The 15,165-nt window shown below is 40.7% G+C and overlaps 1 protein-coding gene across 13 annotated transcripts in view; it reads left to right on the top strand.

The window, feature by feature from the left end:
- Positions 1-15,165, top strand: part of MICAL3 (microtubule associated monooxygenase, calponin and LIM domain containing 3) — a 164,261-nt gene that overhangs the window by 108,288 nt on the left and 40,808 nt on the right. For 8 of the 13 annotated variants that reach the window (XM_075757201.1, XM_075757181.1, XM_075757164.1 and 5 more), the window contains 3 exons: positions 6,440-6,635; positions 11,425-11,669; positions 13,483-13,572. In XM_075757201.1, coding sequence (XP_075613316.1) covers positions 6,440-6,635; positions 11,425-11,669; positions 13,483-13,572 — 531 coding nt within the window. The remainder of the gene's footprint in view (positions 1-6,439; positions 6,636-11,424; positions 11,670-13,482; positions 13,573-15,165) is intronic. The other 5 variants (XM_075757221.1, XM_075757211.1, XM_075757190.1 and 2 more) reach the window with 1 other exon arrangement.

Here is a 15,165-nt window from a genome sequence, read left to right as displayed (position 1 = left end):
TACCTATTTCCAAAACAGGTTTGCTTTAATATGCTAATACTTGTAAAACATGTGGAGGCCTTTGTATGAGAAACAGTTGGAATACAGAGAGGCGGTTAATGGAATTGAAGTGGATGAGGGTGAAACTTCTAGGGAAAAAAAAGAAACTCAATCTGACATTAATGCAGATGAAAAATGAGAAGCCTAAAAATGCTGCTGGATCTCGTTTGCCACCTTCTCTGTACCTCAGGGATAACGTTTGCTGAACTGCAAGCACGCTTCAGAAACCTTACCCCAAAAGATATTTCTCAGAAATTAATGGCAATTTGAGAGGACTTTCAGCATTTCTGACTCAGAACTCACTGCATCACTTTTAAACTCCCACAGAAAAGTCTCCATCTTCCAGCTCTATACTTTGTCATATGCAATATGCTGCTGTTTCTATAGGAGTTACGTGACGTAGTTGTGTTCTCAGACAATTATGTGGAGGTAGAAGTAATTGAAGAGTTTGGAAAGGACAAGCAAAAACAAACAGGTACAGTGTTTCACATTATCCAAAAAGCACAAGATTTGAGAAATCCGGAGTGAAGATTTCCCTGAGAAATATATTAATTCCTTCCCCCTTTTGCATGTTTTTCACAGTAGACTCCTTTATTTGAATTTCTGTAACTCCCCAAGACCACAGTTGAGTCTGTGCAAACTACAGGCATCTCACACGAGATGCCATTCAACTTGGCTTTTAATCTTAACGGATTTGACTAAGAAAAGTCTAGAGGTACTGCATGATTAATGAAAAATAAATTCTAGTAACATAGTTTCCCTTTGGGAAGAATTAATTGTTCTCATATTCCCAGTTTTCTTCCTGCATCTTCAGCAAGTGTTGTGTCAGGGAGTAACCTTGACAAGATTGGTGGATGAAAAGCTGGACATGACCTGGCGATGCGTGCTTGCAGCCCAGAAAGCCAACCATATCCTGGGCTGCGTTTAACAAAGTGCGACCAGGAGGTTGAGGGAGGTGATTCTGCCCCTCTACTCTGCTCTTGTGAGACCCCACGTGGAGCACTGCATCCAGGTCTGGGGCCCCAGTACAGGAGAGACATGGAGCTGTTGGAGAGAGTCCAGAGGAGGGCCATGAAGCTGATCAGAGGGCTGGAGTACCTCTCCTATGAGGACAGGCTGAGAGAGTTGGGAGTGTTCACAGCCTGGAGAAAAGAAGGCCCTGGGGAGATCTAATTGTGGCCTACCAGTACCTGAAGGGGGCCTACAGGAAAGATGGAGAGGGACTGTTTATCAGGGAGTGTAGTGACAGGAGAAAGGGGTAGTGCTTTCATATGAGAAGAGGGTAGGTTTAGACTAGATATAAGGAAAACAATTTTTACAACGAGGGTGGTGAAACACTGGAAGAGGTTGCCCAGAGCGGTGGTAGATTCCCCATCTCTGGAAACATTCAATGTCAGGTTGGATGGGACTCTGAGCAACCTGATCTAGTTTAAGATGTCCCTGTTCACTGCACAGGGGTTGGACTAGGTGACCTTTAAAGGTCCCTTTCAACCCAAACTATTCTATGATTCTGTGATTTCATCTAGCTCATGAGAAAAATGTCAATTTTACAGAACAAGGTAGTACTGGGGGAAAATCAAGATGGGATCTTCTCTCAAGCTGAGCTTCTCAAGTCTTCCAGTAATTGCCAAAGTTACGGGAATAGGACACATTCATGCAGGCAAGGAGTGGTTCGGTGTGGGAATGGTATTTCTGATCATTCGATTACCTTTACCGGAGGCAGGCACTGTGTCAAGGCTGAGATAAAGGACTCTGGCAGCTTTCATGCCACAGCTAAGCAGCCTGTCCTGTTAGGAAAAACAGTTCCCTTCAGATGTTCTACGTAGTGTTCATGGCTGCCTGACTCTTCTGAAGTAAAGAGTCAGATTTTAAAATGTGTCCTATTTTGGATGTTGTTTGTGGATTTTTAACTGATCAGTTAATTGCATGAGAAGCTGCTCTTGGCTTTCAGGTAGCTCCCCTCTCTGGCTAGTAATGTAGCTTTTTTCTGGCAAATGCAGCCTCATCAGTTGTGACTAGCTGCAGATTTTTGGCTCTGTGTGCCCAGATGCACTGACAATGTAGACTGTCAGCTAATGGGTAATGAATGCACTCTGCAGCTATCTCCCACCAGCAAGCTACAAAACAGTCTGGGGAATACAACGTAATTATTTGAGAGAAGCACCTTTCCCCTTCAGAGGAACATTAGAGAATAAGCTTTAGCATCTACAAGAACAGCATTGGAATAGACCTTGCCCATGCATATAACCTACAGGAGGAAACGAGGGTAGGAAAGCTTCAAGTTTCCTTGTCCCTATTTAGAGTTTCTTATCGTAGCTTCAAATGAATTGGTGTGAACTTTATAACATAATGTGAGCAAATTGTTCATCATCTTATCATGTTAACAATACCTGTATCTCACACTTGAGTAGGTTTGTGAACTGTAATGCTTTTCCTTCTGATAGCTGTTGGCTTCATGGTGCAGAAAGTTGGCTATCAATAGCATTTCTCCTGTTTCATGTTTGGTAACAAGTCTGACAGTGGCTTTGCAGCTAGCCAGATAGACCAAGTAGACCAAATGGTCTGTATAGGCCAAACTCCTAGAAATCCCTTGCTGAAGCTGGTGACCTGTTGAGCCTCTGTATCATGTTCTCCAATTTAGATCTGTTTTCTTTGCAAAGTGATGTGATGTGACCAATCCTGCATCCCAAGTATCTGGATATATAAATTAATTAAAGCAAATGCTGGGAATGTCCTTTCTACTTCCTTGAGACTTTGAGGCACAGAGCACTTGTCAAGCTCACAGGACATCTTGGCTTCACCACCTCCTCTTGCATTAAAGTTTGGGCAGATTTCCCATCTCTTCATTTTTTTTAACACAGTTGCATTGAGTCATTTAGTCCCACTTAAGAGTTTGTGCTCTGATAGAATTGGTTTGATGTTCTATGTACCAGTTACACTGGGTCTTCATGATGAGAAGGGTGATGATGATGATTTGTATTTTGAATAACATACCTAAAAGATCATATATATTCATGAAATGTATATAAACAGATGTCAGCTGAATTTTCAGTCCTCTTTTACCTTGGAGTGATTGCTGCCAGTCTTTCTCCCCACCCCAGATAATGCAGTGTTGAAATAAGCATCTTTTTTTTTTTATACTATATTAATTTCATTTAATTATATGGGAATTATTTTCTTTTTGTTTTATTTTGAAAAGACTGACAAAAAACCCATAAGATTGTTAGAAAACAAGAGGAGTGAAATAACATCAGATGGATAAAAAGTTCTTGTTCTTTTTGTTGTCATCCTTCTTTTCTGCTTGTGCACTTTGCAGCTATGTTGGAGTATGCATCACAAGAGAACAAGTTAAAAACAAGTTCGTGAAAAGATGTTTCTGTTGAAGTAGCTGAGCCTAACTGATGGCTCTATTGTGTATAAAGAGTTCCAAGTAGAAAAACTCACGGTTTATGATGATTTAGTATATTCCTTCTTCATTTTTCTTCACCTTGGTGTTCTTGCATTACCCAGAGTCTTTTGGTTTTTCACTGTCAGCCAGAAGTGGCCGAGTAATGTTCCAGGTCAGTTCCCCTGTTACTGTGAACTCAGGGTTGGGGAATGTAACACAAATTACAAAAATAGATTTGGTGGAGGTGGTATCACCATCTAGAGAGTATGAAATGAAACATGAATCCCACTGAAAAGGCAGTCCAGTTCCATTAAACTTTGAAAATACTAACACAACATAAGGCTTAGCAGCAGGAAATGGTAGAGACCACAGTATCCCTGGAAATGCAAGGCAATGTTCCCCCCTGCCACCTGAGCAAGCTTCTGTGGTTTATACCGTAAAGAAGCACTGTAGGTTCCAGCCGAGGGCACAGCAGCCACATGCCCAGATCGTAGAAGGGTTCAGTAATACTAAGGAAGGGAGAAAACCACTCCTGGCAGTTGTTTTTATGAGATTTTATCTTTCTGGATAGGGGCTGGAAATAAATGTCACTAATTATGGCAAGGCCTGTGTAGTTTTGTGTGAAAGACTAAGATGGTACTGAGTAACTGCTCTGAAAAAGAAAAGGCTGTTAAGAATAAACTGAGAAACTGCAAAGGGTGGAGAAAGAAAACAAAAACTGTCTTGGAGGTCAAAACATGTGAGGGTAAAGTAAATGTTACCAAAGCTCATGCTGGGTTAGACTTTGCAAAAGAAAGGAAAGCAAGCAGCTGTATTCCTTAAGCATGTGAGTAAGATAAGGGAAAGCAGAAGTGGGTCCACAGCGAAGATGAGACTGACATAAAATGCAATTTTACATACAGTCAGGCAATCAAATGAATACTTGGCCTCCACTTTCAGTTGGGACAATGGCATTGGACATGGGAGCAAAAGAAGTCAGTGTGTAGCAAGATTTGGAAATGGAAATTAACCCAATGACGCTGGAAGCAAAATTTAAATGTTACTATGCTGTAATGTGTGGAAATAAAAATCGACCATATAGTCTTTGTCTCAGAAGAGTGGAAGAGTTGTACAATGAAATCGTGAGCTTTATGATAATAATCTGTGATTAAATCAAGCTGTCTTGATGTACCTTGACTATCTAATTGAGGGTAATACTATGTGACCACTAGGTGACAGGAGTATGGGGGGAAAAAAAAAAAAAGGTGATCTGAACAACTACATATCAGTTAATTTAAACAGTAGATAAAACACCTTCTTTGAAGGAATAACTAAAAACTTCCCATACTGCAAGTGAAGTCCTTTCACCTTATGAAGGTAAGTGGTATAAAATGTGACGTGGATTAACCAAAGACTTACGCCGACTAGCTTGACAGCTTTAATTGATGAAGTAACTGATTACCTCCATGAGGGAGATTTGAAGAGTCTGGACTTCAGTAAAGCACCTGCCACATGGAAATAATTATATGAACTGGATAAAATGAGGAGTAGTACATGAAATGTCCAAGTAGCTAAGAAGCTGACCTAAATGAGAGATTAGAGATTATATTGAAAAGGGAAATAATGGGATTTGATGTCACCTATAGACTCTGGAGTTTCACAAAAAATGATCTGAGGACTAATTTTTGTAATACTTTCACTGAGGTTATGGGCAAAAAAAGAAAAAAAATCTGCTAATGAAATTCATTGCTGAGGCAACATTTCAAACCCTCATCAATGCAGAGGAGGATAGGCATGTCATACACTTAAGAACTGCAAAATGTTGCAGACTAACATTAAAAATAGAAATGTAATAGTAGAAAGTACCAGGTCGTGCACTAAGAAAGTGTTGAGAATTTTGGATACCAACAAGGTGCTTATCAGTTGAAAGCAGAGAAGGAGAAAGATCTGAATATCAGTCAATAAAGAAAAGCCACCAGTATTAGCTGGTGTATAAATAGGCAAGTGTGTTCTCAGTGCGTATCAGATGAGAGATTTCTGGCAGGGTTGTATGTTACGCTGATAAGGCCTCATCTGGAAAGCTGTGTTCAATTCTAATCACGCAGGTTCTGGAAAGATTAATCCAGACTGGGACAGGTGCAGAGACCTAGGGGATGATCAACACACCGAAAAGCTTATCTCATGAGAAGACAACTTGGCTTATTTAGCAAAGCAAAACAGAAGCTAAGAGAGATTGAGCTCTGTAAATAGTGAGCTGGGTAAGAGTAAAGAGTGGCATGATATTTAAGCTAAAATACTAGAATTCCAAAAAGAAATGGATGAATGCAGGTTAGAATTTAATTCATTGAGTGCCACAGTGAATGAAGCTCCTGTATAATTTTCTCCAACTGCCTGGTTCACACGTCCTTGCAATTTTCTGGGATTCATGGGATTTGTGCTTGCAAACATCTCACCTAGATTTTTCCCTGTGGTTCATTTCATCAAAAACTCTAATTAAAAAGTGAATTAATTCAAGTCTATAAAAAGTTTTAAAACTTGCTCTGAGTGTCCCTTTTAATTCCCTTCCTTCCCCATCTTTAAGTAGTAGTAATATTATTTTGCTCCCTGACACTGTAGACCTATCTTGAGTGGCAACAATTTTAATATTATGCAGCAGGATTGCCCCATAGCATTCCTGCTTTTGTGTCATAGAATATATGCAGTCTGTGGTCAGACCTTCCCCAATACTTACTACATAGGCTTCATTGCAGCTGTAGTTTTTGCAGCTAAAATGTCCTTATTTCCTCTCTCAACTAGGACATTTAACATTCTTTTTAGCATTCATTAGCCAAAACCACTAAGATTCCCTTTTGCAGTCTGGCTCCCCAGCAGGTTCTGCCAGTAATGGTGAACAGGATAATGATATCAGGTATTCTCTTGCTTTATTTACCTCCCTCTGCCTCATGCCCTGTTTCTCCCAATTGCTCAATTTCATTAAAAAAAATACAGTTCTGACTGTTGCATTTATTGTTTATTCACTGGCTTATTCTTTAGGTTCTAATGTAAATGGGCTGGAAGAGCCCAGCCTTGCTAAGCGGCTGCGTGGCACGCCTGAGCGGATTGAGTTGGAGAACTACCGACTGTCACTGCAGCGGGAAGAAGAACTGGAAGAGGTTCCTGAAGAGACGCTAGCAGAGCATAACCTGAGCAGTGTGTTGGACAAAGGAACAGAAGAGGATGGGCCAAGCAGGTTAGCATGCATTCTCCATAAGCTTTTCTATACCCATCCAAACAGACTCTTGCCTGCTTTTCCCTTAGCTTTTTTAAACATATTATTTACCAGGTTGCCCTTTCTAAAGTTGTTGAAAATGTTCTGTGTACATACAAAGGTATTTTATCTTGTAGTTTCTGTTCTTCTAAATAGATTACTATTAATCTTATAAGACACCTATAGTACCATAATACCATGAAATTCAGTCCAAAGTTGGAAGGGATTTTTAATTTTTTTTTTTTTTTTATTGTATCAAAGACAAATGAGTCTTTTGACCAAACAGAGCATGGAGTCACATGGGAGGGGGTTCCAAAGTTAACTTCTTTTCTGTGTGTTTTGCATTACAATTTAAAAACACTTTTGGTTTAAAGATTGAAGCTTGAAACACATGTAATCCTGACTGAACGCTGATGCAATGTCTGAGAGATACTAATTTAAAGTAATAGTTATGGCTGTTGAAAAACATGTTGTACCTTCACAAATTTCCCTTTCTCTGCAAAATGATGTATAAGCACACCTGGATCCAAATATATGTAGGTAGAGCTACTGGATATAGTTGTGTTGCAAGAATCATTGAGAGAAAATACTTGATAAAGAATGCTTGTGAACTTTATAGTCAATCACACACTTTTTGCAGTCTTGATCTCTTAATATGGTTTCTAATAATCTACTTTTCTTTGTAGCAATAACAACCCTTACATTTTCAGCTCCCAGTCTGTCCAGTAGCCTTCGTGAAATAAAGTCAGAAAATACTGTTACAGGTTTCCTGAGACTTAAATCCTACAAACGTATTCTATGTATGCATAACCTACAGGTGTAGGGCTGTATGAGAAATTCCTTACTACGTTTATACATGTGAAATGGAATTGGATTAGTGTGGGGAAGAATGCAGGAATAAAAATGTTCATTAAAATGTTTACAAGATTAATGTAGTACAGAATCTGTCATTTATCTGATAAGATAAGTTTGAAGATGCAGCATCTGGAAAGGAGTAACTTTTAGTAGCCTGAACTCAGCGCTGACAGAGAGTATGTACATGTGGACTCATGAAGGTGTGGCTTTCATGTAAGTGCCTGGCAGTTGCTAGTATCTTGTACAGCTGTTCTCTCTGAAACCTAAATAATACTTTTTGATGAATTACTCAAGATATTAATTTCTTTAGAAGATACTATTTTGACATTTTATACAGTTGAGATCTTACCTAGTGCTCTGGTTGAATAATCATGGGACTGCTTGTGGGAAATGCAAACTCTGTTTCCTTCACTCATCTTTCTTTTAGCTCCCTGCTCAGGCCTAGGAATTATATCAATTGCAACAATATAGGCATTAATGATATTGAGGGGTTTTTAGTCCTTTATGTTTCTAGCTCTAAACCAAAATTTACTAGTATAGAGTATTGTTATTATTGGTCTTGATTACAGTAAATCAGGACACAATAGGCCCGCTCAGGAAATGGCAGAAGACTTCCAAAGGAAGAGTTAGTTTAAAAAAAAGTGGAGTTTTGTTGGCATTTAGGCATGAAGCTGTTGGTCATCTCCAAGAGGTGTTTTGTGAGGTTATGGAGACTGACGGTAGTATGCTGTTAGGTTAGTAACTTTGATTTCCTGTCATAGGGTGCTACATTTAGCTCCCTTTGTCCTGCATACTTCCCTTAACCTGTATTCAACTGACTAATTCTGTCTATAATAGACTGAATTTTGTAATTTTGCATGTGAAAAGTAATGCTTCGTGGCGACTCATATTCTATGATAGAAGAAGAAAATACATCAAATTCCCTGTCAGTTTGACCTGGAAAAATTTCTGTCCCAAATCTAAATATGGTAAGCAATTTACTCAGAGCATTGATAAGGCTGTGCAGGCCAAATATGAGAGAGAGAATTTTCTAGATGATGTAGCTATCAAGTATCCTCTGTTCAGCTCTACCCACTCCACAAGATGTCATAGAAAGCTCCCCCCACCAAAAAAAAAAAAAGGCTGACCACTTTTTCAGCAACAAAAGAAAAAAGTTTGACCCTTGCAGCAAGCCAACCAAAGCCCTGATTTGATCATCTTCACTGTCCTGGTGCAGTGCTGCAGGGTTAGGAGCAGGCAGAGGAGATGGGGAACTTTTTGTTCCCTCTGTGTCTTACAGAGCACTGGATTAGGCTTCAAGGTTCAGTGAGGTGTTAACTCTAAATCAAGCAGAGACCGTGCATTTTGGTGTGCGGCTTCCCATCACGCACACACTGAGGAGCATGTACGCTGCAGAGAAAATTTACAGAAAACAGTATTCAAACTGTATTTTTTCAAAAGACAGTTAATCTTGTTTAAGCTTCAACAAGAAAAAAATAATTTAAGCAACCAAATCCTGAGTCTGTAGCTTTTGAGGGGCGGCAAACCCTTTGGATACCTTATTCATCCCCTTTAATTTGCAATAGCTCGCGGTATGTCATCTGCAGTTTTGGCCTTTCGAAGGCCTGTGGCCTTTCAAAGGAGTGTCCAGGACAGCTTGTGCTGCATGGGTTTGTATGGCAAGGGAAGAGAAGAGCTTCGTTTCCACAGTTCAGGTTTTGGTTCTTCTCCTTAGCACTAAATCTGTGTAGGTACACCTTTTAATGAGATATTCAACTGCTTACACAAATTCTATAAAGCAACCTATACTCTGCTTTATAGAAGAAAACAATTTTAGCTGTTGAATTAATTCCTGTGGCACAGAGTTGCCATGCTGAAAGGAATGCCCGCTATACCAGGCCATCTCACTGCTGTCTTTCAGCTTCTCATTTCTCAGTATTCAAAGGTCAAACAAAACCCAAGTTATAAATAAAAGCCAAAGAAGGTAAAGTGAGCTATGTGGTAAAGAATTTATGTCGTCAATATTGCATGCGATAAGCTGGCTGGTTGAAGAGCAGTAGCTCATCCCATTCAGCAATCATGGCAACAGTTAGAGCAGCCGTAAACCTTACTGACAGCACACCAAAACCCCAGCATGCAGCACCTGTCAGGTTTATTTCCATACCAAAGGGTGGGAAAGTTAATCAGGGAGGAGGGGAACAGCACTTTTTATCTCTGTGACAATAGCTGTGTAAAGCATTTGGAATATGCTTTGGTCTCCTGGCATATGCTCTGAGTCCATGGCATGCAACGGTGTTTGTATCCAGTATTTAGCATGTGAAAACCAGGCAACCTGTTAAAACCAAGTATTCGGTTTATGCTGTGAAAAAGTGGGTTGTAATTTGACCAAAATAACGTTATAAATATGCAAAATGGTGAGAATTTAAGAGCCTATGGACAGAAGTACATGACCATCAGAGCATGAAAAAAGTGGTGTTTTCCTTACTAGCTTTGCTATCAAAGATAGTCTCTCAGACGAGTAGATGAATGAAATTATGTAAATATGATATGTTCATGTAGTGTCAGAGTAATTTGAAGTTCTGCACCTGAGTATGTTTATCTGCAATGTAAGCAAAAGAGTGCTGCCATATATAATTTTTTTTGAAACTGCTAGTTTGTTACACACTGTAATAAAACCTGTGTATGGGAAACAGAATTACAACAACTCTACACATTATAATTTATAGACCTACATGAAATTTAAACTTCATTATTTTCAACTTGTCAGTTTTCCCTCTTGTTGTCTATATGGAGTGGGTTTTGCCAGAGGCTGTCATAAGGAAGCAGCAGCAGTAGAATACTGTTCTCAGATGATTTGCCCAAACTTTAACCATTCACAGTTTTCTCCTTTAATCCAGATGAATTTGGGCCTTTTAAGATTTATATGGGAAGCATCCAACTGTTGCTCTAGTAAATGCAGTTCTTTTATGACAATGATGTATTAAGGAAAAACAAAAGAAGAGGACGTTTTCACCCTGCAGATATATTCTCTGAATGCACTGTAGTTTGCATTCATTTTCCAGTGACAAATGCGACCATCTTTCTCCTCAGTACCTCTAGGTAGTCCAGCATGTGAGAGTGAGCTAGATTAAATGTCATTGTACAGGCAGTTACATTTCTTGCCCCTCCTGCTTATACTTAGGAACTGTTAGAATTAAACGGAGATGTCTGGTAAAAAGCACTAATGATTTACTGGTTTGCATGTTTTAGACTTTGCTGTAAGAATAAGCTCATTATTGTAATTAACCTTGCACTGCTTCCTACGGTTTCTTGCCACTATGTATACTGTGTACTTAATTGGATACATATTATACTTCTGTCTGTGATGTAGAAAAGTGAGGAATTTTGTATTTTGTTTTCTTCATCTCTCCTTAGTTCACATGCTGTATTCTTTGGCCTGATAGTTGTGTTGTGTGTTCTTTCCACTCCCAAAGCCATCTGTGGTTCACCCCAGCAAGCGCCAAAAGCATCTTAGCCATCCAAAATGCTAGCAGTAGCTGCCATTATCAAAAGATGTGACCTTCTACATTCTGGCACTGCTAAGAACTCTCACACCAGTTTATCCAAAGCAATGTGATATGAAGAAAGTAGTTTCTTTCTGCTGTATTCAACTGTCATGGACTGTAACAATTAATGCAGCGCAAATATTTGGACTTGGCTTCACAGGCATTTTGCTGCTGCTTCACCTTCTTTTAAAGAAGCAGGGCAAGGACCATACTGCAGCCCACACGATGCTGTCACTAAAATGCTTGTGAAATGTTGAAAGCAGAAAATTAGTATTATGGTTTCCATTGTACATTTTGGCCTTGTATGCATTGAAACAACTTGTCAGTGATCTAAGAGCGATCTAGGAAACAGTAACTAATTGTTTCTTTATCTTTTTTCTAAACTCTTACAGTAGTTCAGAGTCTGAGATGGAGGAGGAAGATGAAGAAGATGATGAACTACTGCTGCCTCAGCAACCCCCTTCAGACTTGGGTGGTGTGCCATGGAAAGAGGCTGTACGTATCCATGCCCTCCTGAAGGGAAAGAGTGAAGAAGAGATTGAGGCTGAAGAAAATCATGAATTTGAGGACAAAGAAGACGAGGAGGAGGAGGAGGAGGAAGAAGATGAAGAGTCAGAAGATGAGGAGTCAAGTGAAGGTTAGATTGATTTGTCCTTCCTTTCAGCAGGGAAAACTGAGTTGAGTATTTGCCATGCAGAATGAGAAAAGTTTTCTATGGAAAAGTTTTCTTCTTCTTTCACTTCTTTATTGTGATTTTTGAGGGAGTTATTGTCAAGGAAAGCTTTAGGTGGATCATTCTGGACACAGAAGATCTTTGCCCACAGGGCAGTTACAACACTAGTACCAACACAATATGCTTCCCATACACCATGCCAACATGTGCAATTCACAGCTTTGTGACACTGTATTGTTTTAGTGTTGTTTTTTATTATTATTGGGAATTGGATTTGAATGTGCCCTTTGTTCTTTGGCAGCAAGAGCTGGAAGCATTGTGGAGGCAGTGTTTTCAGTTTTGCAGAGTGCCTCACTAAGGTGTAATGCCCTGTAATTGTCATCAGGGCATCCCAGAAGAAGCTGCTTATAGCTATCCTTAGTTAAAAGATGGCCTTGAGAAATCATAGAATCATAGAATGATTTGGGTTGGAAGGGACCTTAAAGATCATTCAGTTCCAACCCCCCTGCTGCAGGCAGGGACACCCTCCACTAGACCAGGTTGCCCAAAGCCCCATCCAGCCTGGCCTTAACCACTTCCAGGGAGGGGGCATCCACAACCTCTCTGGGCAACCTGTTCCAGTGCCTCACCACTCTAACAGTAAAGAATTTCTTCCTAATATCTGATCTAAATCTAGCCTCTTTTAGTTTAAAGCCATTACCTCTGGTCCTGTCACTACACTCCCTGAAAAACAGTCCCTCTCCATCTTTCCTGTAGGCCCCCTTCAGATGCTGGTAAGCCACAATTAGATGTCCCCGGAGCCTTCTTTTCTCCAGGCTGTGAACACTCCCAACTCTCTCAGCCTGTCCTCATAGGAGAGGTGCTCCAGCCCTCTGATCATCTTCATGGCCCTCCTCTGGACTCTCTCCAACAGCTCCATGTCTCTTTTGTACTGGGGCCCCCAGAGCTGGGTGCAGGACTCCAGGTGGGGTCTCACAAGAGCAGAGTAGAGGGGCAGGATGACCTCCCTTGACCTGCTGGTCACACCTCTTTTGATGCAGCCCTGGACACAGTTGGCTTTCTGGGCTGCAAGCACACACTGCCGGCTCATGTTGAGCTTCTCATCAATCAATACCCCCAAGTCCTCCTCCTCAGGGCTGCAATCAGGGAGTTCAGGTGGTTCCCATTTTAGCTCTGAGGGATTTCTGTGGAAAATCTTAGGGAAAGACTCCTTCCCCTGTGTTTGTCTCAGTCACCAAAATGCAAAGTTTGTGCTAAGAATAGACGTGTTTCCAGTGTTTTGCCACCATGCCAAATTTCTCACTGATCTTGTCTTTGTCTTTGTACTCACATGTCCTTTCTGTGAAAGCTAGTAGACTCCACAGAGCTTCTTCGTAAAGGTCTTTGGCTGCCTAATGCAGAGGTCCAGTTTTTTGAATCTTAGTGGCAGTTTTGTTGATGACCTCAGCAGGCTGCTTGGCTACTTTTTCAACATAGGAGCTGTATCTCCATAACCGAAGTCTGTGGAAGTCAAGACTGCTTTTTAAGTATGGTAACATGCATGTTGTGTGTTTAGTCTCTAAACCATGGTTTTCTTGGACAGACATTGTTTCATTCGAGCAGTTTTCCTGTCAGACACTTTGAATAGAGTGGGAGTATGGGGAGTTGCTGGATTTCCAGACAGTCTCTCTCTCTCTGATTCTGTCCTTTCTCTTTCTCTCTTTCTCTCTCTCCATCGCTTGTGTGTGTACACGCGTGTCTGGTGTTATATATGGATGTGTGGTTCCCTCTGCTGTAGAGGGGGAGTATTGCCCTTGGGAGAGAGAGCTGCAGCAAGGCCTCTGGCTTCAACGTCTTTCAAATGAAGAGGACACGGGTACATTTAAAGGTACCCGTATACCATCTCCACTTCCATTTCCCCAAAGGAGCGGGGAATGTTTTTAAAGAGCAGGTCCCACATGAGAAGTTTCTGTGTTTTATTTAATTGCTTTACCAGCTCCCTCAAAACTTATTTGGTAGCTGTTGTTATCTTCTATCTCCTTGTCCAAGTCCCATATATCAGGTCTGACATTGCCACTGGTTTTAGGAAAAAGATAAAGCTGTCAAGTACCTTGAAACAGGATACCTAGAAAACCTGGACAATTTGCTACTGTAATGTGCGTGAAGAGTCATCCTCATGTATTTAGGAGTTTCAGGTTTGTTCCGTACACACAGAGTAATTGCACCTGTGCAATATGTCAGACACACAGGACACATCAGAAGTACTGCCTTTCGATTGCCTGTGTCAGCAAACTTGCATTTTTTTTTTGTTGTTGTCCTTTGTGAGTGTGTGTCTGTGGGGAGAGTCTGTGGGGGAAGCTAATCAAGCTGTGGTGATCCCTCAAGATTTTTCAAACAGTCATATAATGGACATAAAATTAATCTGACATTCCAGTCTGACTGCTTGTGTTATTTTCCATGATGCATTCTCATGTGGGTTTTTTTTGGTGGTTTTTTTTTTTTGAAGCATGTGGTCCTAATAGCTTGTTAATCCCTTATTTCCCTCAATGTGGTTCATTAGAGCCAGAATACATAAGAGGAAATTCCAAGTACCTTCCTGCAGGTAAGAGGGCATATGCAGTTGTCAAACTGCATATTTTGCAGCTTATGGTTGTAACAACTGTAGCTTAGCTTCTGACTTTTTTTTTTTTAAAGAAAAAAAAAAAGAGGTTTTATGATTTTTTCCAATCTAACTTTTCTGATGGTAAGAATGAGAAGTATTAGTAAGATGGCTGAAGAGCATAACTGAAGAAGTTTCCCCTGTTGCAGTTGCCTAGTGTGCTTTAGACCTGGCTCCTAAGGAGGTGATTTGCAGGTGGCTTCTCTCTCCGTTAAACACTGAGACTGCCCTCCTGCTTATAGTGTGCTGGTAGGTGCTACAGTGGAACTGGAGGGGAAAGCTACCTTTCCAAATGTAAGTGCAATTAATGTCCAGCTGCCTGCAAAGCAGGTGTTGTCTTAAATTTTCAAGTATTTAGACTTCAAGGAAACATTAGGTTTGCCTGTTAGCCAAGCAGCAGTCCTTCATGGCCGGCTGTGCTGCTATTTATTTACTGGAAAAGGTGAGAAGGACCCATGCCTTAATCAGGACAGGCTCAGGCCTTTGTCTAGAGACTTGCAGAGTAACTCAAGGTGTGTACGTTACACTAGTCTAAATCCCAGAGAAATCCATTTTAAAACATGCAGATCACGTGGGACCTGCTCTTTGCAAGCCTTGCTGAGTGACTATATACTTCTCAGCCATTGCTGGCAAACCTAAACCTTTTAACACAAAATTTTGTGTGGCGATGCAAATGCTAACTCTACTTATCTTGGGGCCTGCATGCGAGTGCTTTGGTACGGAGTGAGAAAAGCCTGGGTTCCTGTCCCTGCAGGATGTCCGGTAGCTCTGGTAGACCATGTGGTTGTGCTAATTGATACGAAAGCTGTCTGATGAAGCGAC

Source organism: Balearica regulorum, chromosome 1 (assembly GCF_011004875.1).
Source record: "Balearica regulorum gibbericeps isolate bBalReg1 chromosome 1, bBalReg1.pri, whole genome shotgun sequence".
In the NCBI taxonomy this organism is placed as follows: Eukaryota; Metazoa; Chordata; class Aves; order Gruiformes; family Gruidae; genus Balearica; species Balearica regulorum.
Note: the sequence above shows the minus strand (reverse complement) of the source record. Positions and strands in the feature narration are given on the sequence as shown.